General features: G+C 47.5%; 2 protein-coding genes across 5 annotated transcripts in view; one reads left to right on the forward strand and one right to left on the reverse strand.

Moving 5' to 3' along the window:
- Positions 1 to 4,366, forward strand: part of ZCWPW1 (zinc finger CW-type and PWWP domain containing 1) — a 23,083-nt gene extending 18,717 nt beyond the window's left edge. For all 3 annotated transcript variants that reach the window (XM_069571123.1, XM_069571124.1, XM_069571125.1), the window contains 6 exons: positions 575 to 658; positions 1,265 to 1,331; positions 1,742 to 1,842; positions 2,666 to 2,726; positions 3,170 to 3,325; positions 3,895 to 4,366. In XM_069571123.1, the coding sequence (XP_069427224.1) occupies positions 575 to 658; positions 1,265 to 1,331; positions 1,742 to 1,842; positions 2,666 to 2,726; positions 3,170 to 3,325; positions 3,895 to 4,199 (774 nt within the window). In that variant the 3' untranslated portion in view covers positions 4,200 to 4,366. The remainder of the gene's footprint in view (positions 1 to 574; positions 659 to 1,264; positions 1,332 to 1,741; positions 1,843 to 2,665; positions 2,727 to 3,169; positions 3,326 to 3,894) is intronic.
- Positions 3,513 to 20,304, reverse strand: LOC138429512 (paired immunoglobulin-like type 2 receptor alpha). 2 transcript variants are annotated; one of them, XM_069571126.1, is made up of 7 exons: positions 19,522 to 20,304; positions 18,821 to 19,210; positions 9,542 to 9,739; positions 6,777 to 6,807; positions 5,699 to 5,748; positions 5,443 to 5,474; positions 3,513 to 5,269 (listed from the first exon to the last, which is right to left on the reverse strand). In XM_069571126.1, the coding sequence occupies exons 1-7, from the start codon at positions 19,574 to 19,576 to the stop codon at positions 5,126 to 5,128; spliced, it is 900 nt and encodes a 299-aa protein (XP_069427227.1). In that variant the 5' UTR covers positions 19,577 to 20,304; the 3' UTR covers positions 3,513 to 5,125. The 2 variants fall into 2 exon arrangements, with proteins under 2 accessions (XP_069427227.1, XP_069427228.1); XM_069571127.1 differs by lacking the exon at positions 5,443 to 5,474 and having other exon boundaries at positions 19,522 to 20,195.
- Positions 20,305 to 21,910: the final 1,606 nt, after the last annotated feature.

Consider the following 21,910-nt stretch of genomic DNA (forward strand, 5'->3'; position numbering starts at 1 on the left):
AGGAATTGAATCCAGGCCTCCTGCATTGCAGGCAGATTCTTTACAATCTGAGCCACCAGGGAAGCCCAAGAATACTGGAGTGTGTTGCCTATCCCTTCTCCAAGGGGTCTTTCCGACTTAGGAATTGAACCAGTGTCTCCTGCATTGAGGCAGATTCTTTACCCGCTGAGCTACCAGGGAAGCCCATAATCATTTTGGGCCTTACTAGCGAGGCCCAGGAGCTCAGGGACCTTAGATAATCAGGCCGTGAGTATTAAATCAAGCAGCTGGATGTGAAGAAACTTGTGAGAAGCTTAAAAGTACAGTCATCTGAACTCCTTTAATTTTGCCTTTACAAATTTCCATGGGCTTTACTTTGAGAGGATGCCAAAATGTCGGTTGAAAATATTGCTAGAAATTGATGAAAGGTTTGTTTGGGTACAAGGGAGGATTGTGTTTCTGAGCTCAAAAGATAAAGAATAGGAGTATCATATCAATACCAGTAGAAATAAATGTAAAGATAATGTCTGGTGAGTAACAGTATGTTGGAGTCACTTCCCTAATGTTTATCACTGACTCTAATCTTTCATTTCAGAGAAAGTGCAAGAATAAGGACTGCAGCCAGAAACTGGGGGTAGCCCTGATAATGGCTCAAAAGGCAGAGCAGATCAGTATTCAGGTGGGAAAGTTTAGATCACACCCCTCCTTCTTTTTGGGACTTGGGATGCAAAACAAGTCATACAGTCCCTCCTGTAGAAAACTGGCTCTCCTTCCCTCTTACACAGTCTTAGTTCTAGAACTAGTCTTTTCTTCCCAGGCCAAGTTCCTTTGACTCTTTAAACCATCCATTCTTTTCCCTACCCTTGGACAAATGGAATTTTTTCTCTGTCCAAACAGAGACAGTTTGTGGTAGAGGGAATCCCACTACCCTGTTTAACTTCAAGTCTCAGGTGTATGTACCTTATTCTGTGGAGTTAGTTTTTACCTTCAAATCCTGCCTTTGGGTAGGGGGTGGAGAATAATAGACAGTTAATTTCCTCTTCCCAGTTATTAACTGAATTGTAAACAAACTGTAAAAAAGAAGTTATAATAATATTGTATAATGTTATAGCATACTATGGTAGTTAAGCTCTCCAAAAATTTAGATAAAGCTAAATGTGAAGTTTCAAGTGAAAATGGTGTGGAATATGAATACAAACTCTATAACTAGAAACCTTGAAGACAGGGGACAAAACTAGCCCCTGGGAGACTAGTGGATGATGCTTTTGTTTCTTGGTTCCCTCAGGAGCGGGTTAACTTGTTTGGTTTCTGGAGCCGATACAGTGGACCTGACAATAATGGGGAAGAAAAAGGTAGGATAAATAGGAGGCTCAGGACCAGAGAGGGAGGGAAGGGATTCCTTCATGAGGGCAGCTACTGAAGCTTTTATTTTATATCCAGTGCCATCAACCTAGTTCGGATTCTATAATAGGAGGCTTTACATAAATGCCATTGAGCAAATGTCTGGGATGGATGGATGGACACATGGGTAGAGAGAGGAATGGAGAAAAAAGGGAGTAGGGAGGGAGGGTGCATGTTGACTAGTGATAGGACTTGGAAGAGGGTAGAACCATGATAATCTGACATCAGATTTTATGGAGAAAATATGACTTGGATATGAAAGACAGAGTTTGAAGATTGATTTTCTGGGATCAGTTCCACTAACTCATCACCTGTTTTGTTGGATAAATTATTTAGCCTTTCCTTCCTATTCCTGTTTTAGACTTATCGCTCTCTGGGACTAGCAGCTTAGATTCCTGCTTGGAGAAAGAAGAGAAAGAGCCAGAGTTGGAGGAGGATGAAGAGGAGGAACAAGATAAAGCAGTAAGATTGATCTTGGGGATTCCTTTGAGGAGATAGCTGTAGGGCATCTGGTTAGCATGGATTTGTATTTTCTAAGGAACTGTCCTGTCCCTACATCAGGGTAGCCCTGATGGGCTGGTTTTCTCTCTTAGGACTCTTCAGGGAAGAAGAGCCTCCTCTGTCCTCAGTTATTCTCTCTAATACCTCATATCTCTAGGAACTTATTTTTTGATGATAATCTCATTTCCTACTATAGTTCTTTGGTTCTTACTGGAGCAATTTTACAGAATAGCAGGTTGCCTCTCTTTACTTTCTTCCCTGTGTGGACACTTAGGATATTCATTATTTTATTTCCTTAGTCTCTTTTCAGGCATATGAAATGTAGATATTTTTCATCTTTAAAGACTTTTTAAAAGCAGTCTTCGGTTTACAGGAGAATTGAGAAGAATGTACAGTTTCCATGTGCCTCCTGCCCCCACGCATGTATAGCCTCCCCTGTTAGCAACAGCGTCCACCAGAGTGGTACATTTGTTTGCAGTTGATGAACCTATTCAGTACATTGACACATCATAATCACGCAAAGTCCATCGTTTTCATTAGGACTTCCTCCTGGTGGTGTATATTCTATGGACTTGGACAAATGTGTAGTGACATGTATCCATCATTATGGTATCATATACTGGTACCCAATAACTTGCTGGGATTTTGACTGAAGTTAGATCAATTCTGTAGATCAAACTGGGAAGAATTAGCATCTGGAACTTAAGTACACCCATCATTTCTGTAGCATCCTACTCTATTAAATCACAATTATATGACTTCATTTATATTTTATTTTTCTCAGGATCCAACTTTGCTTAATCCCAAGCCAGCCAAAATTCAAACAAAAAAACCCAAGGCAAGAGGTAAGCAGGATAATTGGAAACGAGACATGTGTTCCTGTTAAGGCAGGGAAGAAGCAGAAAGTGCAAGGGGTCTGCAGGTGGCTGGGCCTTACTGACCTCTCAGCTCCAGAATCTGAGAAAATGGGCAAGACTCATGCTAATATGGTCAGGGAATCTGTAGCTTCTCACTTCTGTGAGTTGAATTACAAAATCTTAGGTTAAAGGTGGAATGAATATTTTAAATTTTTGGCCAAGAAGGATGACTTCATGGAGAAGGCAGGTTTTGAGGTGAACTATAAAGAGAAGACCCAGGGAGAAAGAAAAGAAATCTTTAGGGGAAAAGAAAGGAACCAGAAGGACTCACTAGATTGAAAATGAGCAGAAGACCCAGGGCAGAGACTAAATGCTTGGAGTTTGTGGACCCTAACCACACTGTCACTCAGAAATAAACCAATGTCCTTCAGGATTGGGGGTTGGGAGTGATGCCGGAGCAGATGAACGAGATGGGACCCTGAAAAGGAGAACAACAAAGAGAACTCTGTTAAACGAACCTGCACCTCCACCTGTGCCCATAATGGAAAGGAAAAAAGGGCATGGAAATTCAGGACCTGAGCAGCCGGGTAAGACCCAGACTTGGGGGCTGTGGGGAGTGAGGCTCACATCTGCAGCTTTCCTCCTGTGATCGTTTCTTAAAACTTCCACAGCTTTTCATTACTTTGGAAAAAACAAAACAAAACAAAAAAACACAAAAGTTTGGCCAAAAGGGTGTCATCTAAATTGCAGAACACAACACACACTGTAGAAACATTTTATGGTTATTATCTGATTTTATTCAGGGACATAACAGGGATACAAGAATGGTAAGGAGGTGAGAAGTAACATTTATTGATATTTTTGTGGGCTGGCTGGATAGATACTTCTATACTCGTTCCCTTAAGTTCTTTCAGTGTCTCTATCACTGGATATCTGCCATTTTAAAGATAAGGAGACTGAGGTTCAAAGGGTTTAAAGTTTTCTTGAGGTCCATGGATCCAAGTCTTTCTGATTCCAAACCCCATTTTCTTTCTATAAAGAAAAGTCATCTTTTCCCAGAGATTGTTTTGGAAATAGAAGGTTTAGGAGTTGGACTTACACGAGGTAAGGACAGATGACCCGATAAGACTCTCAGTTTTGTCACTTTTTCATTTAGACCCTAAGAAAAAATTCAAAGCTCCCCAAAGCAAGGCCCCAGGAAGCAGCCTGTCTGAAGAAAAAGAAGCTAGACTAGTGCCAGAAGTCCTGACCCCACCAGCTCCTCGTGGGGCCTGTCGTGTTGCTGGGGAAGAAGGGCCTGAACCCCAGGATGCTGGAAGTGTCCCTTCTGACGATGGAGCCTCCAGTGACCTGGATCTGGACCAGCTCATGGAAGATGTTGGAGAAGAGCTGGAGCAGAGGGAGGAGCCGCAGCACAGAGTAGACACGGGGGAGCTCGCTGTGGCCTTCTGTGAGGAATAGCTGTGGACTTGTGCCTCCTGCCTGTTCTCTCACGCCTTCCCGGGTCAAGAGCCTCTCGGAGGATCCCTAAGAAGCTGATAAGTGTTGGGGTTGTTCATTGGCTGTGAGGTGACCTGGCTAAAGTCAGAGTTGTGCAGTTCATGTTAATAAACCAGGCTGCTGGTTTCCTTGGTTTGGTTTGTCTGTAACTGCTTGCTCAGTTTTGGCTTCTTCTCCTCCATGTCACTGGGCACATGGTGCCTTCTGGTGGGAGACCTGTCAGTATAGGGATCTGGGAACGCGATGACGCCTGAGTCCTGGAGGAGGACATCGAGAGGGCAGGTCTGGGTTCACAACCTGCCTCAGCCACTTACTAGCAGCATGGCCTTGGGAAAAGCGCTGTGGCCATTCTGGTTCTTATCCTCTCAGATGGTGCATCCAGTGCCATATAGGGTGATTGATGATGCTGAAATGCGGCCATGCATGTAAAGCATGAACACGACACATGCTAGTTATTATCCTGAGGAAAGTAGAAGGGCTAGATTAGGGGGACAGACCTTGGGTTCCAGATTGATTACCAGCGTTTGGGGATTTATTTGTCTCTGGCCTGAGGCAGTCGCTGAACAGAAGTACTAGGGGACGGATCTGGGTGTGAGCTAGCTATCATGGTTCATTTTTTTTAACTTCTGGAAAGACAGAAGTTGAGGGTGACATCAGCTTTCTCCTTAGATGTGTTGAGGGAAATTGTACAGGTAGTTTTATTTCTGTGGTGAAAGGCTGGGAAGTTGAAGAGGGAATTGGAGCGGTGCTTCTGTGGTTCTCGCGTCCTTGGTGGCCGTCAGCACCTGCCGGTTTCTGAGTGATCTGTGTGTGGCCAGGGTGATTGTGGGGAACTGAGATCCCTGTGCGCAGCTGACTTGAAGGAGGTCCTCACTCAGTCCCACTGCTTAGGTCTTTAAGACAGAGTATAGGGTCTCTTCCTGGGGGCCCCCATGGGGAGGGGCCAAGGGAGGCGCTGCCACTGCTGGTGAGTTTAACCTAGAGAGGGTGAGGGAGGCATAGAGGACTCCGCCGCCGCCACCACCATCATCCTGGGGGAGAAGGGAAAGGGGAGGGGGTGAGACAGTTGAAGAGGGAGAGTCCCATCTCAGAGCCACAGTCCCACAGCTGATGCCCTGACTACACCACAGGCCCTCTATTCTTCCACCCCCTGCTTCTCCAGACTTCCTTCTCATCCTTTCAGGCCCTAATCTGCACTGCTTACCTTGGCATCCGGCTTGGGGTCTACATGTTGTCCTAGAAAAAATCAACATGTGCCAGGATCAGGTGACCAGGCAGCCAGGGTAGAGAAATGGGCAGGGGCTCCAGCAGTGAGGTCATCTCTAGGTCAGGACCAGGGTCTCAGGGGAGGGTGGGTGAGGCAGGGGAGAGAGGATGCTGAGGGCACCTGTGTGGGGTGGGGGTGTGGGGAGGAGAAGGAAGACCCAGGTGAGAGTGGGGATGGTGGCGGCAGGACTTACCTTTATTCCCGGTGTTCTCGTAATTCTCTTCCATGTTTTTGAAGGACTCCCTGAGTGGGAACAGGAGGGCAGTGATGTGTCAGAGTCTGGGCAGAAAAGAGCTACCACCTGCCTCGGGCTGCTCCTCTCACTGGAGGCTCTGTGACCTGCCTGGTCACACTCAGAGATGAAGGCAGAGGTTTGAGGCTCTCAGACGGAGGCTGTCTGGACGGGGATGAGGGGCTGTTTGCAGTGTAGCCCTGTCCCTGAGAGCTGACTGGGGTGGACTCTTACAGAGAAGCGGCTTTACTGAGGGGAGGAGGGAGAAGAAGCAGGAGGGGGTGCCCGCCCTCTGCGGCAGCGCCTGGGTCCAAACCAGAGCGTGAGAACCAGGGAGCTTCTCTCTGGTCCCCTGGGTGGTGTTCAGGCCTTGGTCCCTGAGGAAATGCCATCTGGGGAGGGGTCCCGGGAGGACACTGTCAAGAGTCAGGAAGGCAAGAAAGGAGGGAGGGGCTGTGAGAAGGAAAAGCCTGGATGTGGCAGAGAGGATGAGAAAGGAAAGCGGTGGGCGGTGAGGAAGGTGAGAGGAAAAGAAGAGGAGCCGGGGCCAGAGGAGAGGGAGCCAGGCTGGGGGCCGCGAGGGAAGCCGCTCTGAGGAGAGACAGGGCGGAGAAGCCAGAGGCCCCGTGTCACAGGGCAAAGGACAGACTGGACGAGGAGCAAGAAAGGGGACAGAGCGTGGAGCAGGTGGGTGTGTTCTGGAAGGACGGTGTTCAAGGGGAAGACAAACCAGGATGAACAGAGGGAGAGGCTGAGACCTGGGGATGGAAAGAGGAAAGGCGGGTGCCAGAGACAGACAAAGGGAGATGTTCTGGGAGAGAGTCAGAGAAAGTGCTGGGCCACGGCTCTGACCGTTTAAGGATCAGGAGCCTCAGGAAGTGAAGAGCCTGGCCTGTGGAGACTTGGGGGGATGTGGATGGAGGCCCAGGAGGGGAGGCCCGTGAAAGGCTCCCTGGTGCTGCGCTCGCTCCAGAGGAAACTTCTTGCTCATAAAATAGCACCGCCCCCCACCCCCCCATACTGGAGGACAAGCGCTCACCTGGCTGGGGTCCTGGCTTCAGTCTGCACACCTGCAGGAGGACAAACAGCGAGTCACTGTGCTGTCCATGGAGGCCTGCCTCCTCCCTGCCTCTCTGCCTGGTCCCCTCCCTGGGAAGGGCCTGGGACTCAGAGCCGCCACCCTGCAGGCACCCTGAGGCTGCCCGCACCTGTCCTGCCTTGTCTTCACCATCAGTCAGGAGAGCAGCTCTTCCTGCACCCAGAGCCCCGTCACCTTCTGAACAGGTTGGACTTATCCACCTCCCCCAACTCTAGTGACCTCAGGTCCACTCAGTCACATCCTGGACTTTTTTTTTTTCCACTGGGACTAAGAACTCTGACATAGTAAACACTGGTATCATTTTTATATTTCAAAATTCCTTCCGGCTCTCTTCGGTCATCATCCCTCGGTACCTGTGCGTGACCTTGCTGCACTCCTGTGCTGATGATCCACTCTCTCAGGTTACCCAAGCCGCCTGCTGAGCCCTCTCCTCTCCACCTGTGCCCTCTAACGGGCTCCTGGACCCCCTGGGGCCCCCTGTGCTTCTGCCACACTTGCTGACACGTCTCCAATCCTGGCTCTGCCCTGGGGCAGAGGATGCTGTTTGTTTGCCCCATATCCATTCCCTTCTTATTCAGTTACAGAATGTTGATTTTATTTGGAGTGTCAGGGTATGCCCCCCACTACAGGCAGATGTGGACCTATGGTGAAACCTAGCTGATGATATGTTAATATAAGGGGAAGTTGTGGATAGAATTTTTCAGCTCAGTTCAGTTGCTCAGTCATGTCCGAGTCTTTGCAACCCCATGGACTGAAGCACACCAGGCTTCCCTGTCCATCACCAACTCTTGGACCCTACTTAAACTCATGTCCATCACGTTGGTGATGCCATCCAACCATCTCATCCTGTCCTCCCTTTCTCCTCCCACCTTCAATTTTTCCCAGCATCAGGGCCTTTTCCAGTGAGTCAGTTCTTTGCATCAGGTGACCAAAGTATTGGAGTTTCAGCTTCAGCATCAGTCCTTCCAATGAATATTCAGGACTGATTTCCTTTAGGATGGATCTCCTTGCAGTCCAAGGGACTCTCAAGAGTCTTCTCCAACACCACGGTTCAAGAGCATCAGTTCTTCGGTGCTCAGCTTTATAGTCCAACTCTCACATCCATACATGACTACTGGAAGAACCATAGCTTTGACTAGATAGACCTTTGTTGCTAAAGCAATGTCTCTGCTTTTTAATATGCTGTCGAAGTTTGTCATAGCTAGTCTTCCAAGGAGTAAGCGTCTTAATTTCATGGCTGCAGGGATTTTAGGAAGACTCTTTAAAAGGAGGACAGACAGCTGGAGAATAGTCTTTTTGTCTTTTCCTCCTATGCCCTGCTTCCTGTTTAGACTCACAAATCTGGCATCCTAGCAGCTGTCTTGCACATAAAGCAATCTTCAGGATAGAAGTCAGTATCCAGGACAGTGAGTAGACTCAGTGTCTTAGTATCCTCTGCTTTCTGCCTCCAGATCCTTTTAGATGAGAGGGAAAAAAATCCCCTCTGTGTTATTTGCCCACTGTTATTTCTGTTCTCTGATGCTAGCAGCTGAACACAACTATTTTTTTTTTTTTGGCCATGGCACAACTTACAGGATCTTACCCCCCTGATCAGGGATTGAACCCAGGCCCTAGGCAGTGAAAGCGCAGAGTCCTAACCACTGGACCACCAGGGAACATGGATTTTAATCAGTAATTTCTAAAGGTTTTAGTTGAATACTGCTGAAAAAGACCACAATCAAATACAATGATGCTCATACAGATTCACGGCCTCTCATCTGAATTGATCATCAAATACCATTGCATTTTCTCAGTGATTACATCACGGTTTTTTCTTCATCTCAAACCCTCGTCCTTAGTCTCAGGACACAACCACTATGGTTTTTGCTCTGCAGAATAAAATAACGATTTCAGAGTGACCCCAGCCTGGGCCCTCCACCATAGACTGTGTATCTGCAAGGCCAAGCTGAGGTGGCCACTTCTGCTTCACATTGTTTCTGGGGTCAGAGGCTCTGGGATGTGATTTCCAAGGTCGTCTTTTTTCATCTGGCTCTTCCACAGCCCTGAGCTACCTACAGTCCCTAGAATGCCTTCCTTCCCCTGGAAAGACAGTGACCTCTATACCACCCTCACCACCTGGCTATTCTTCATTCTTTGATAGTTTTGCACTTCCTCTTCAACGTCTTCCTTGATTACCCTTCCTTCCTCCCAACCTACCACAGTTCTTTCCACATGAGGCCGTTAGCCCCTGAGGCAACTGCTCCCCTCATCCTCTCAGCCTCCAGAGCCTTGAGAGCAGGGCCTGCGCTTTATTTACTTTTGCATTTCCAGTTACAAGCCAGGCTCTGGAAAATCGGTGTCCAACCAGTACTTGCTGAGTGGAGCCACCTTCCTGTCCCTTCTTTCTCTCTCTTCTGTTTCCCAGGGCAGGCCCTCCCTCCCCAGGAACCGAAAGGGAGACTGATGAGAAATGATTAAGTCAGGAGACAAGAACTGGAAAATTATCAGGTTTGGAGAGAGGGACTGGTCTTGAGCAGTGGGTCCCAAACTTGATGACACACAAATACCACCTGAGGAGGTAAAATGCAGATTCCCAAGCCCAGACCTCAGGCCCAGAAGGAATTTGCATTTTTGCTGAGCAGCTCTGGGCATTCTGATGCAGGAGGGTTCTGAGAAACACTTAGCTGGGAATCTTGGGGAGAGGTTGAGGGTCCTGGATCACTTACTTTTGCTTCTCTTGCATCTAAGGCACACAATCAGCCCCACAATCGTGGTTACGAGCGCAGCGCTGGCCAGTGCCAACCCGACGATAGCTTCCGTACTTCGGAGCCGAGACCGTGGGCTCTCTCCGCCCTGTGAGTCCCCAAGGCGAGCAGCAGTGGTGGCAGCCCTGGTGGTGGGGTTCTGGGTGGGTGTCTTGCTGCCTGGGAAGACAGGAGAAACAGGCAAATTATTCACTGGAGGGCTGGAAGTATCTGGGTGAAGACTGTCACATCTTGTTCCCTAGTTTGGGGAATGTGGGGAGTGGGGAGCAACTCTCTGAAGCTCTCGCACAGAGAGGGGAGTGACAAAGGGAGATTCTGGAAGCTCCAAATCTTCACTCTGTTTGAATCCTGACTCTACCACTGATCAGTGCTGTGATCTCAGAACCTCATTTCATTGCTTACATATAGGGAGAAGTAAATCACAGGATCAAAACCAAATTTTTTTATTGCAGTAAAATATATGCAACACAAATTTACCATTTTAACCATATTTAAGTGACATCAAGTCGATTCACATTATCATGCAACCATCGTCACCATCCATCTTCCGAACTTCTTCATCTGTCCAAACTAAAACTCTGTCCCCATTAAATACTGACCCCCTCCTCCCCCCAGCCCCTGGCATTCACTGTTCTACTTTCTGACCCTAAGTGTTTGATTGCTCTTGGTGCCTCAGAGAAGTGGATTCAAACAGTGTTTGTCATTTTATATGATTGTCTTAATAAGTGAGAAAACATCTGTAAAGCACCTAGTATTATTGGAAATATATTATTGTTAAGTGAATATATATTGAACTTTACTTACTATAGACATGCTACCTTTGTAGACGTTTAAGGCACCATTAAAAAAACTGGCATAATGGCAAGCCACATACAAAAAACCCAACTTCAGTAAAATCTTGTGTGGACTGAATTCTCTGTCCACTTAGAAATTAAAGTGTGAATCCTATTTCTCAATTGAGACAAAAAATTTACATTCTTAGTCAAATAAATATATATAATGACATGCTATTTAGAAAATAAAAACAACAGCAATATATATGCATATTTTTAAAACTCCTGGAATATGACTAAAGCCAAATTCTAAATTAAATTCATAGTATTAGATGCTATAATTATTTAAAATGGGATGAAAGTTTTAAAAGGAATGAAATAGTAATTTCCAAAGAAAAAAGTTACCAAACAGAGAGGAGCTAGCTCTAAGGAAACTAAAAGTAATGAAAACCTATGTAGGAATAAATGTTTTTAGGAAACAGGACAGCAGAAAGAATCATAAATGTAGAAAGTGGTTAGAGAAAAAAAAAACCACAAACAAGAAAACAGACAAGACTTGTAAATCGAACAACAACAAAGAGTACTGAAATCATGAGTGAGTATGTGCTCAATTTATAGGTTGATAATTCTAAAAACCTCTGAAATGGATTATTTTCTGAGACAAATAATAATTTTTAAAAATGCATTTATGAAATAGTAACCATTAATGGATTAGACAAAGAAGAAATTTAGAACACTAATTAAAGAACTATTTTTCATAAAGATTTCAAGTTCAGAAGGTTTAGTGGAAAAATTCTTGGGAAAATTAAAGGAACAAATAACTCAGAAGATTCTAGAACAGAAAAATATGGAAAACGGTACAATTCTAATTCATTTCATAAAGTGATAACATAATCCTGATGCTAATATCCATTCATAACTTTTAGAAATGTAGACTAAAAGAATAAAAGGCTATCTTTGTTTTAAACTGACCTGAGTCAGGGGAAAATACCTAGTATTGACACAACAGGAGTAGGGGTTGACACAGCCTCTGGGAAAGGTTTGGGTATATCTATCAAAATGTAAAATATCCGAGTGTGCCCTTAGACTCAGTGATTTCTAGGCTAGGAAATTATCCTATGGACGTGCTGGTACAAGTATTCAAAGGCCTGTGTTTGACGGTGTTCTCTGCAGCTTTATTTGTGATTTGGTAGCAACCTAAATGTCTTTAAATATGAGACTGATTAAGTGAACTACAATCCATTGCTACAGCGGGAGACCATGCAGTCATTTAAAAAGAAAGGCATAGATGTATATGTGCTGAAGTGGAAAGATACTTGAGGTCCATGAAGTAAACACAGCAAGCTGAAGATCGGGAGAGTGTGCAGCTTGAGCCTCTTATGTTCCATTTCTGTATATCTGTATCTGTGGAGACAGCATTTCTGCAGAAAGGGGAAATAGCTGAGAGATAAAGCGGAGAGGAATGTGTTTTTCATGTGATTCCCTTCTGTGCTGTTTGTTTTAAAAACTATGTGCAAGTATGTATTACCAGTACTTTTATTTTTCAAATGTAACATCTATATTTATATAAGTTGTATAGGCACAAAATTTAAAGAATCAAACTCCCCACAGGTTATAATAACAGCACCCTCTCCTCACTCCTTTCCCACTCCCCAGTTGGAACTGTTTTTAGCACCTCTTGCTGTTTTTTGGCATTAATCTCACATTTCTAAATCACAGGCTTATCTGGGAAATGAGTATGCAGAGAGGAGCTCTGGGACTGAACCCTGGGACCTCCTTTCTCCACACTGGGATAATCTCTCTACACTTTCACAGAGACACTCAGAAATAATGTCTCAGCAACTGTCTGGCCGTCCCTCAGCCAGTCAAATGGACACCAAACTCTCTCTCTCCCCAGAGGTCACAGCTCCTTTCTAGGTCCCAGAACCTACTTCCTCCCCTGCTTCTTAGGCCTGTGGCTGGTCCCAGGGGTCTCACTGTCCCTGACTGGTTTCCACACCCTGAGCCCCCCATCAAAACTCTCAGTTACCCTGTTGGAGCAGCTGCCTCCTACCAGGACTCTGACTTATGTCCCAGCAGCCTTCCTGTTCCATCTGAATAAAGCAGCGCCCTAGCACCTCTAGCCACTGGTTCTGCTTCATCTTCCTGCTTTTCTCTTTTCACCACCACCTGACACACAGAATGAATTTGTTTGTTTTTTCTGTGTGATATTCTTTCTACACTCAAGTGTAAGTTGCTACACTCAAGTGTAAGTTCTACACTCAAGGGTAAGTTCCATTGTTAAGGACATTTATGTTTTGTTCTGTATTAACTGCTCTTTCCTCAGTGCCCAGCTTAGGACCTGACATGTAGCAGGCACTCAGTATTTGCTATTTGATTTGTTAAAGGATTAAACAAAATAATTTTCCCTTGGAAATTCACGACACTCAACCATTGCCTTTCAGTATCCTCTATTGCTATTGAGACAGCCAAGCCACTCTAATTCCTGACTCTCTTTATGTGTCCAGTTTCTTCCCTCCTTGGAAATGTATTGGATCTCCCTTTATCAGCTATGTAGATGACACCACCCTTATGGCAGAGAGTGAAGAAGAACTAAAGAGCCTCTTGATGAAAGTGAAAGAGGAGAGTGAAGAAGTTGGCTTAAAGCTCAACATTCAGAAAACGAAGATCATGGCATCTGGTCCCATCACTTCATGGGAAGTAGATGGGGAAACAGTGGAAACAGTGTCAGACTTTATTTTTGGGGGCTCCAAAATGACTGCAGATGGTGATTGCAGCCATGAAATTAAAAGACGCTTACTCCTTGGAAGAAAAGTTATGATCAACCTAGATAGCATATTCAAAAGCAGAGACATTACCACAAAAACCATTGCCAACAAAGGTCCGTCTAGTCAAGGCTATAGTTTTTCCAGTGGTCATGTATGGATGTGAGAGTTGGACTATAAAGAAAGCTGAGCACTTTTAAACTATGGTGTTGGAGAAGACTCTTGAGAGTCCCTTGGACTGCAAGGAGATCCAACCAGTCCATCCTAAAGGAAATCAGTCCTGAATATTCATTGGAAGGACTGATGCTGAAGCTGAAACTCCAATACTTTGGCCACCTGATGTGAAGAACTGATTCATTTGAAAAGACCCTGATGCTGGGAAAGATTGAAGGTGGGAGGAGAAGGGGAGGACAGAGGATGAAATGGATGGCATCACTGACTCAGTGGACATGAGTTTGAGTAAACTCTGGGAGTTGGTGATGGACAGGGAGGCCTGGCATGCTGCAGTCTATGGGGTCACAAAGAATCGGACACGACTGAGCGACTGAACTGAACTTACCCTTGGTGTTTTGAAATTTGTATATTGCAGTACCCCAGGGTTGGTCTTTTTATTTTGACTCATGTTGCTGGGTTCTTTCATTCTGGAAAATTTCTATAGTAGTTTTGTTGATATTTTCTTCCCCATGGCCTTCTTTTTTCTCTGTTTTTAAAACTGTTGTTTAATCATGTACACCCATGGGAGATTCATGTCAATGTATGGTAAAACCAATACAGTATTGTAAAGTAAAATGAAGTAAAAATAAAAATTAAATAAATAAATAAAACTGTTGTTCAGAGATTGGAACTCTTGGACCAATTCTCAATTTGTCTTATCCTTCCTTATAATTCCTATATTATATTTCTAAGGCTGCTATGACAAATTGCTGCAAACTGGGTGACTCTAAACAATAGAAGTTTACTTGCTCACAGTTCTGGAGGCCAGAAGGCAGAAATCAAGGTGTCAGCCAGGCTGCATCACTCAGGAGGCTCTGTGGTGGGGGGGGAGTCTGTTCGTTGCTTCTTTGGCTTCTAATGGCTGCTTCACCCCAGTCTCTGTATCTGTGGTCACATTGCCTGCCCTTCCATCTGTGTCCAGTCTCCCACTGCCCCTCTCTTATAAGAACATGTTTATTAGCATCTAGAGTCCACCCAGATAATCCCAGATAACCTCCTCATCTCAAATTCCTCAACTGAATCACATCTGCAGCCATATAAGATATTATTCACTTGTTTGGGGGCCACTGTTCAAACCACTACAACAATATCCAAATCTTTGAGTTTTCTTAAACTAAACTACAATATCCAAATCTTTCAGTTTTCTCCCACCTTTTAAGATATTTCCATGAACTTCATCTTTCAATCATATATTGAGTTTTCTGTCTTTGCTAGTATATTTCTAATTTCTAAGATCTCTTTTTTTGTTTTGAAAGCTCCTTTGCAAAGCATTCTATTGTGTCATATACATGAAATTATTTAGCTTTATGAGGATGATACTTCTTTGAAAATTTCAGTCTCCTTTCATTGTTTTGGATTCTTCCAGGTTCCCTTCTCCCTTGATTGTTCAGCTCTCTACATCTCATAGGACAAGCATTTCTTAAATGTTTAGTTCAAAGCTTTTAAAAACAGACTCTCTACCTCAGGCATCCTGGGCACAGCTGAGGTGAGGGTACAGTCCTCACTGCAGGGGATTTGGTGCAAGGCCAAGACCCCAGCCACCCTGTCCCCTTGGCTCCCAACATGCACAAAGATGTGAGTGTGTTATAGCAGAAAGTGCATGTCAGATCACTTTACAGTGAGTAGAACAGTATGACTCACTCTATGTGAGTAGAGTGATGTGTTAGATTTCTAGATCTTTTCAGGCCCATTAGACAGCTATTCCGGAGAAGAGTCTCCTGATTGTCTGCCCTTAGTGGCTGCGTGGTGTGGGAGTACCAGCCTGGCTGCCTGCGTCCTGGGAGGCCTCTGCAAGGGTCAAGGTATTTCAGGTCTCATCAGTTCACCAAATCTCCAAATTCAAGAACTGAACCCTTGTCCTCAGGTATGCTCCAGGGTACCCCCAAGACTCCCTGTGGATTACTGTTTCTAGAACGCATATATCTAGTCTTTTGCTGGGGTGAGGTGTGAGGGTGCGGAGGTGTCTCTGCTTCCTAAATACACTTCAGTTAGTCCTCTAGTTTCCAGGTCCCCTTCCACGTCCAGTTTCATGGGTACTAGGAGTTGCTATTCCTGACCCTTTAAGGGGTTTTGCAGTATAAACTGCCTTCCTTCTGGATGTCTCCACTGTTGACTTAGAGTTTAGTTCCTCTGGTCTATTTCCCACTTCCAAAATTTTGTTTTTGTCCACCTAACTTGCAAATGTTTTTGTCCCTCTGGGTTTTTGTCTTAAAAAAATTCCATTTGTTGTCATTTTAGTAGATTTTTGGAGGGAGTGGAAGTAAACATATGCATATAACCTAGCATCTTGGCCAGAATTTATGCATTACTTAATAAAAATAAAGAATATAAAAAGTCTTATGAGACACATGATCTTTGGAAGAACACTACAAAGGTTAACTTAGGGATATAAAATAGGACCTGTTCCTCAGCAAAAAGATTGTGCATTATACTGATTTCAATTTCTGTCAGTTACTTTATAGATTTAATGCAATTCTGATTTTAAAAACCAGCAGGAATGTTCTTCTAGAAACTTGGCAAACTTTTTCTAACATTTGTGTGGAAGAATAGGCAGGCAACACTAATGAAGTTTTTGAGGAAGAAGGAATGTGATTTGTGATGGGAAAAGTCTTAACAGCCATTGAAACATGATAAAGTTATAATAACTAAACAGTGTGGGGCTAATATAACAAAATATAGGGACTTCCTTGGTGGTCCAATGGCTAGGACTCTGCGCTCCCAGTGCAGGGGGGCCAGGTTCCACCCCTGGCTGGGGAACTAGACTCTGCATGCCACATCTGCCTCCCACACACAACGAAGATCCTGCATGCTGCAACAAGACCCGGCACAGCCAAGTAAATGAATATCTAAAAACAAGAAAACACAGACTAGTGAAACAGAATAGACAGACCAGAAATGGATGCTACTTTACAAAAGAACTTAAAAGCTAAAGCCTATTAATCAATGGAAAAAGGGGGAAATATTCAAGAATAAGAAATAAAACTGAGCACCGAAGAACTGACGCTTTTGAACTGTGGTGTTGGAGAAGACTCTTGAAAGTCCCTTGGACTGCAAGGAGACCAAACCAGTCACTCCTAAAGGAAATCAGTCCTGAATATTCATTGGAAGGACTGATGCTGAAGCTGAAACTCCAATACTCTGGCCACCTGATGTGAAGAACTGACTCCTTAGAAAAGACCCTGATGCTGCGAGGGATTGGGGGCAGGAGGAGAAGGGGACGACAGAGGATGAGATAGTTGGATGGCATCACCACCTCAACGGACATGAGTTTGAACAAACTCCGGGAGTTGGTGATGGACAGGGAGGCCCGGTGTGCTGCAGTCCATGGGGTCGCAAAAAGTCGGACACAACTGAGCAACTGATTTGAATTGAACTGGTTCAATAACAAAATGAGGACAATTGATTTGTTTCTTGGTATAAGGATCAACTTAGTTCTTTATCTCACACCATTTACCAAGATAAATTCTCACTATATTGAAGCACTTTATTATGAAAAGGGATTCCCTGATAGCTCAGTTGGTAAAGAATCCGCCTGCAATATAGGAGACACTGGTTCGATTCCTGGGTTGGGAAGATCCCCTGGAGAAGGGATAGGCTACCGACTCCAGTTTTCTTGGGCTTCCCTTGTGGTTCAGCTGGTAAAGAATCTGCCTGCAATGTGGGACACCTGGGTTTGATCCCTGGTTTGGGTAGACCCCCTGGAGAAGGGAAAGTCAACCTACTCCAGTTCTGGCCTGGAGAATTCCATGGACTCCATAGTCTATGGGGTCACAAAGAGTTGGAGACGACTGAGCGACTTTCTCTTTCACTTTTTATGAAAAGTAATCAAATCTTACCAAAATTAGGAAAACTATTTTTTACCTCTAGTGAGATGTGGGGTTTTGGATTTAGAAATAAAAGAAAAACTAAAAGTGAGAATATAATTAGATTTGGCTACATAAATAAAATTACTATTTGTAAAAAAAAAATAAGCCAATCTCAAACTTATGAGTTATGTTTGCTGTAGATATTCCTCTGGTGTGATGTTTTTGCAAGGTGGTACTTCACTTGGATTAAAAACATCTCTATTCCCTGTAAAAATGAGCATGACCATCCAGTTGATTGAATTAACTGAAAAAATTAATTTACTGATGAAAAAACTCATAGGAAATGTGGCTGAAACAGAGAAAGGAGAAAAAGAAGGAAGAATTAAGAAAGGAAGAAGAGGGATTTAAGGAGACCAAAGTCCCTCAAAAAAGGCCATTTAAGGGAATTTGGAGGAGGTGCAGGAAATATTAATCCAAAGCTATCTTGCTTAATTCAGATTGAGTCACATACTGCTTAGAATCACCAGCACAAGTGATTGCAAAAAGCAAACAAACTTAATCAATTTTCAGTTTTCAAAAAGTTATCTACCGGTGACACACTTCCTTATTGCCTGTGCCTAGAAGAGAACCCCTCCTCCCTACCCTGGAGTCAGATACACTGTTCAAGTTCCGAAGCCCCACTGAGTGACAGATGCTACACATCCATTATTAGGTTAAAAATAGTCAAGACAAGATGACAAGTCAGTAGGTGAGTCCAAGCAGCTCATGGTTAAGAAGGGAGGCTCTGGGGCTAAACTGGGGTCAAACCCCACCCCCACCAGGAGTGACTTGGGGCAGGTGTTTGCTGTGCGAGCCTCGGTTCCCCTTCCTGTGACCGGAGGACAGCGACAGGACCGCTGTACTGGGGGTCATGGGGAAGGTCAGCTGGGGCGATGCTGCCAAGGTACCCCCCCGGGATGCAGGGCACAATCAGGGGAGCTGCCAGGCCTGCTGCCTCGTCATGACCAGGACAGAGGGGCACGGTCAGGGTGGACATGAGGACAGGGTGACTGGAACCACATGGGGGGATGCTGGTGGGGAGAGAGGGAAGGAGGTAAAGGGGATGGAAGGAGGGAAAAGGGGATGGAAAGCGAGGAGAGATGAACCGAGGGAAGGATGGTTGAACTGATGTCCTGGGGTTCAGAGCAGAGAAGGAAGGGGAGATGGGAAAACAGGTGATGGGGACACGGGGCCCCTCGGCACCTGCTGTGTGTGTGGGCTGAGCTCATGGCTGTGGGGGGACAGACATGGGGCAGCTGGGGCTCCACAGAGGACTCAGGACAAAGGGGAGGAGCCACACCCCGAGGATGTCAAGTCACCTGGAGGACGTGGGGCGAGGGCAGGGGGCCAGGTGGAGGCCAGCTTGGAGCAGGAAGGGAGGACAGCTGGGAGCACAGAGGGTGTGGGGGCCTGGGGTGGGGGAGGGGCTGGATCTGGAGAGATGGGGTTGGGCAAGGGAGGTGGTCCTGGGTTGGGGAAGATTAAGGTGAAAAGGGTAAAGTTGGCAGAGCCCTGGGGAGGAGTAGGGGCTGGGCAAAGAGAAGAGTTTGAGAGAGGAGAGTCAGGAAGAGGGTGCCTGAGCCAGGCCTGGGGCCCAAGGCACCAGTGGCCTCCAGGAGCCTCAGGCAGGACAGCTGGACTCACGGGGGGTGATGGTGAGTTTGGTCCCCTCAATGGACTGCCACATCTGCTTGCCGTGTCTCAGTGTGTCCAAGTGCACCCGGCAGAAGTACACAGACTGGTCCTTCCTCCGCAGGTTTGAGATCCGGAGGGAGCCGTTCTTCTCAGGCTCTGTCCAGTTCAGGGAGAGCCGGTTCTTAAAATTCTTATGGATGAACAGAGGAGTCGTGTTGTAGATGAACTCCCCATGGAACTGTTTCCATCTCCAGGATATTTTCATGTTGGGAACCTTGGCTAATTCCCAGGAGTGAGAGAAGGAGAAGGGGATGAGGATGGAGCCACCCTCGGGGGCTGAGAGATCCGTTGGTTGCTTCATCTCAGGGTGAGGCTCTGAATTTCTTTGTGACCTGTGACCTAGAGGAGGGAGGGAGAGACTCTGAAGCCACGAGGAGAGACACAGAAGGTGACCCCAGACCATCAGGCACCCTCACCTGCAGGGGGACGTGTGATGGGGTAGGACTGGCCCTCTGGCCTGCGTGATCCCCTCTCCAGGCTTGGGGCAGGCAGGAGGGTGAAGGGTTGGGGGACCCAGCACTGTGGGAGCCGCCCTTTGTTTGTTGGGGGTGGGAGGCCTGGCCGGCTACCCCAGGGGACCCTTCTACACACACCCAGCCACAGCCCCTCCCTGGGGTCCCCGGCAGAGCAGGACAGTTTCGGCCACTCACCAGCCTGCAGAGACGCCGGCAGCAGCAGCAGGGGCAGCAGCAGGGGCAGCCCCATGGCCTTGCCCTCCTTCCGGGTGAGAAGACAGGCAGAGCCCTCAAGGCCAGACGGGAGGCCTTGGGGGGCCCCTGGGGGAGTCTCAGCACCGGGAGTGAGGACCAGGCTCCTTCAGAGGACGGAGGAGGGTGGGGGCCTTCCCCAAACCCGCCCACCCCGACAGTGACGGGCACTTCCTTTACCAACCTGGCTTCTTCTTTTCCTTTATTGCAAAAGGGCCTCCCTGTGGTCAGTGCACAGGGAGCCGTGATCTGGGGCCCCCCGCCCCCGTCTCCACGCTGAGGGGCTGGGCCTGACCCGCGCCCGCGGGGCCTCCTCCCCCTCAGCCCCTGCCCGCCCCCCTCGCAGCTCCCTGGCAGTCGGCCTCTGCGTCTCTCCTGTCTCTGCTTCTCTGAGCGTCTCTCCTCCCAGGGGAAGGGGCGGCAGCAGGACCAGCTGAGGCTCCTTCAGGGAGAGGCGGGGGCCGAGTCCCTGCCCAGCTGCAGCCCCTCAGGGAGGAGCAGGGGGAGCCGCTGGTGGTCATGCTCAGCCCGCCTCAGACACGGGGCGCCAGCTGGCTCTGGGCCCCTCTCCCTCCAGGCAGGGGCTCCCCTGCAGTGTCTCCCCCCTCAGTCTTCAGGCAGAACCAAGGCCCACCACCAGAGCCCCTCCCACCCTGGTGCTCCCCGTGTGCCGTCTCACACCGCCCCTGAGGGGAGGAGTGAGGGGGCTCAGGTTCCCACCTGCCCAGGGGGTGGGCCTTCTGGAGGCCACGCCTCCACCCGCAGATGGAGGGCTGGATCTCCAGGGCCCTCTGCTCTCATTCTACAGGGAGTAGACCTGCCCGACCCGCCCGACCCCACGACCCCACGTCCAGAACTCTGAGAGTGGGACCAGCACTTGAGCTCCAGTTCTGCTGAGCACACAGAACCGTCTGCTCCCTCTGGAAGCTTCCTCCTGGTTGCACCTCAAAATCTCTGGGCCTCACCCTCTGAGTGCAGAGCTCTGGGAGGTGACTCCCAGCAGGCTGTCATTAATAACACTCCTACGGAATCTATCTGCAGCTGTGAGTCCCTGGCTCATCCAGGGCCTTCCTGGACAAAGGGGAGGAAAGTCAGAGCAGTCATGGGTCATCCTGGTGACAGTCCCTGGGATCATCTCTGAGGGAGACACTGCCAGCCTGTGTCTGGTGGTGGGTGGGGTGAGAGACTGGGGGCTGGGACCCTTGGTGACTCCCAGGCCTGGCTGAGAATGAGGCTGTCTGAGCCTCCCCAGGCTGAGTCAGCATTGGCTTACTGAATGGACCATGGGGGTGGAAGGACCTTTCATCACAGGAAGGGGCCTCAGTTCTAGAGGTGGGAGTGAGCAGAACGGCTTCTTTTCTCCGGTTTAGTTTTTCGTCCAGTCCTAATAGTTTTCTCCCATGCTCTCCCATGACCAGCCAAGCAGGCCCCGCCCTCCCTCTGTGTCTGCTTTTCTTGCCCCTCCTCCCGGGCCTGAGAAGAAAGGTTCTGCATTTTCATGGAATCCTCTTATCCGAGTCAGACCCTACATCTGTTTTTTCTTTTTCAGCTTTACAACATTCTGCGGTGGATGTGTCCTTGTCTCCATCTCACCCAGGGGAAACTGAGGCACAAAATCATATCACAGAGTCCTTTGGGCTGTGAAAGGTGCTTGGGCTGAATTGGAACAGTTGGAAGTGTGTGCAGAGGAGGACAGGGGCCTGCTGGCTTCTTGGCAGTGTCTTCAGAGAGCACCTGTGTGGGGGTGATCCCGGGGTCCCATTTTGGCCTCACCCCGCTAGCTTGGGACTTGGAATGTCTCTTGCTTGCCCGGCTTTCAGAGGAGGCAGCTGCGTCCTACCAGGGGGCTCCACTGCCTACTCTGTTGGACAGCACGGAACTTTTACAAAAGAGGCTCTGGGTAACTGTCAGGTGCCCTCAGACCCTGTTGCTTCCGCATAAAGTCTCCCTAGATGCAAGTTGAACATCTTACATCATGTTCGGGCTCTTAGACCCCAGTTGGGCCCCCATGAGTTGAAGATTTGGGATGTGTGGTTTCTGCTAGGTGATGGCGTGTGGTCATTCTCCTTTCCCCTCACAGGAAATCCAGGGCCTGGGATTCTGCCTGGCACTGTGGCTCTACTCCCAGAGGAGGAGGAGGAGGAGGAGGAGGAGGAGAAGGTCCTTGTGGGAGGAGATGGGTGTGGAGCTGTGTGATTTAAACATGAGCAGGACCTAAATGCAACCCTTTAGCCCAGCAGGTGGCCCTGAGGGAGAGGCCAGAAGCTGTGGGATCCGCAGCAGGGACAGGTGAAGGCTATGAGCCGTGGACCACAGCGTGAGACCCACTGCC

The sequence above is a fragment of the Ovis canadensis genome, chromosome 24 (assembly GCF_042477335.2).
Source record: "Ovis canadensis isolate MfBH-ARS-UI-01 breed Bighorn chromosome 24, ARS-UI_OviCan_v2, whole genome shotgun sequence".
In the NCBI taxonomy this organism is placed as follows: domain Eukaryota; kingdom Metazoa; phylum Chordata; class Mammalia; order Artiodactyla; family Bovidae; genus Ovis; species Ovis canadensis.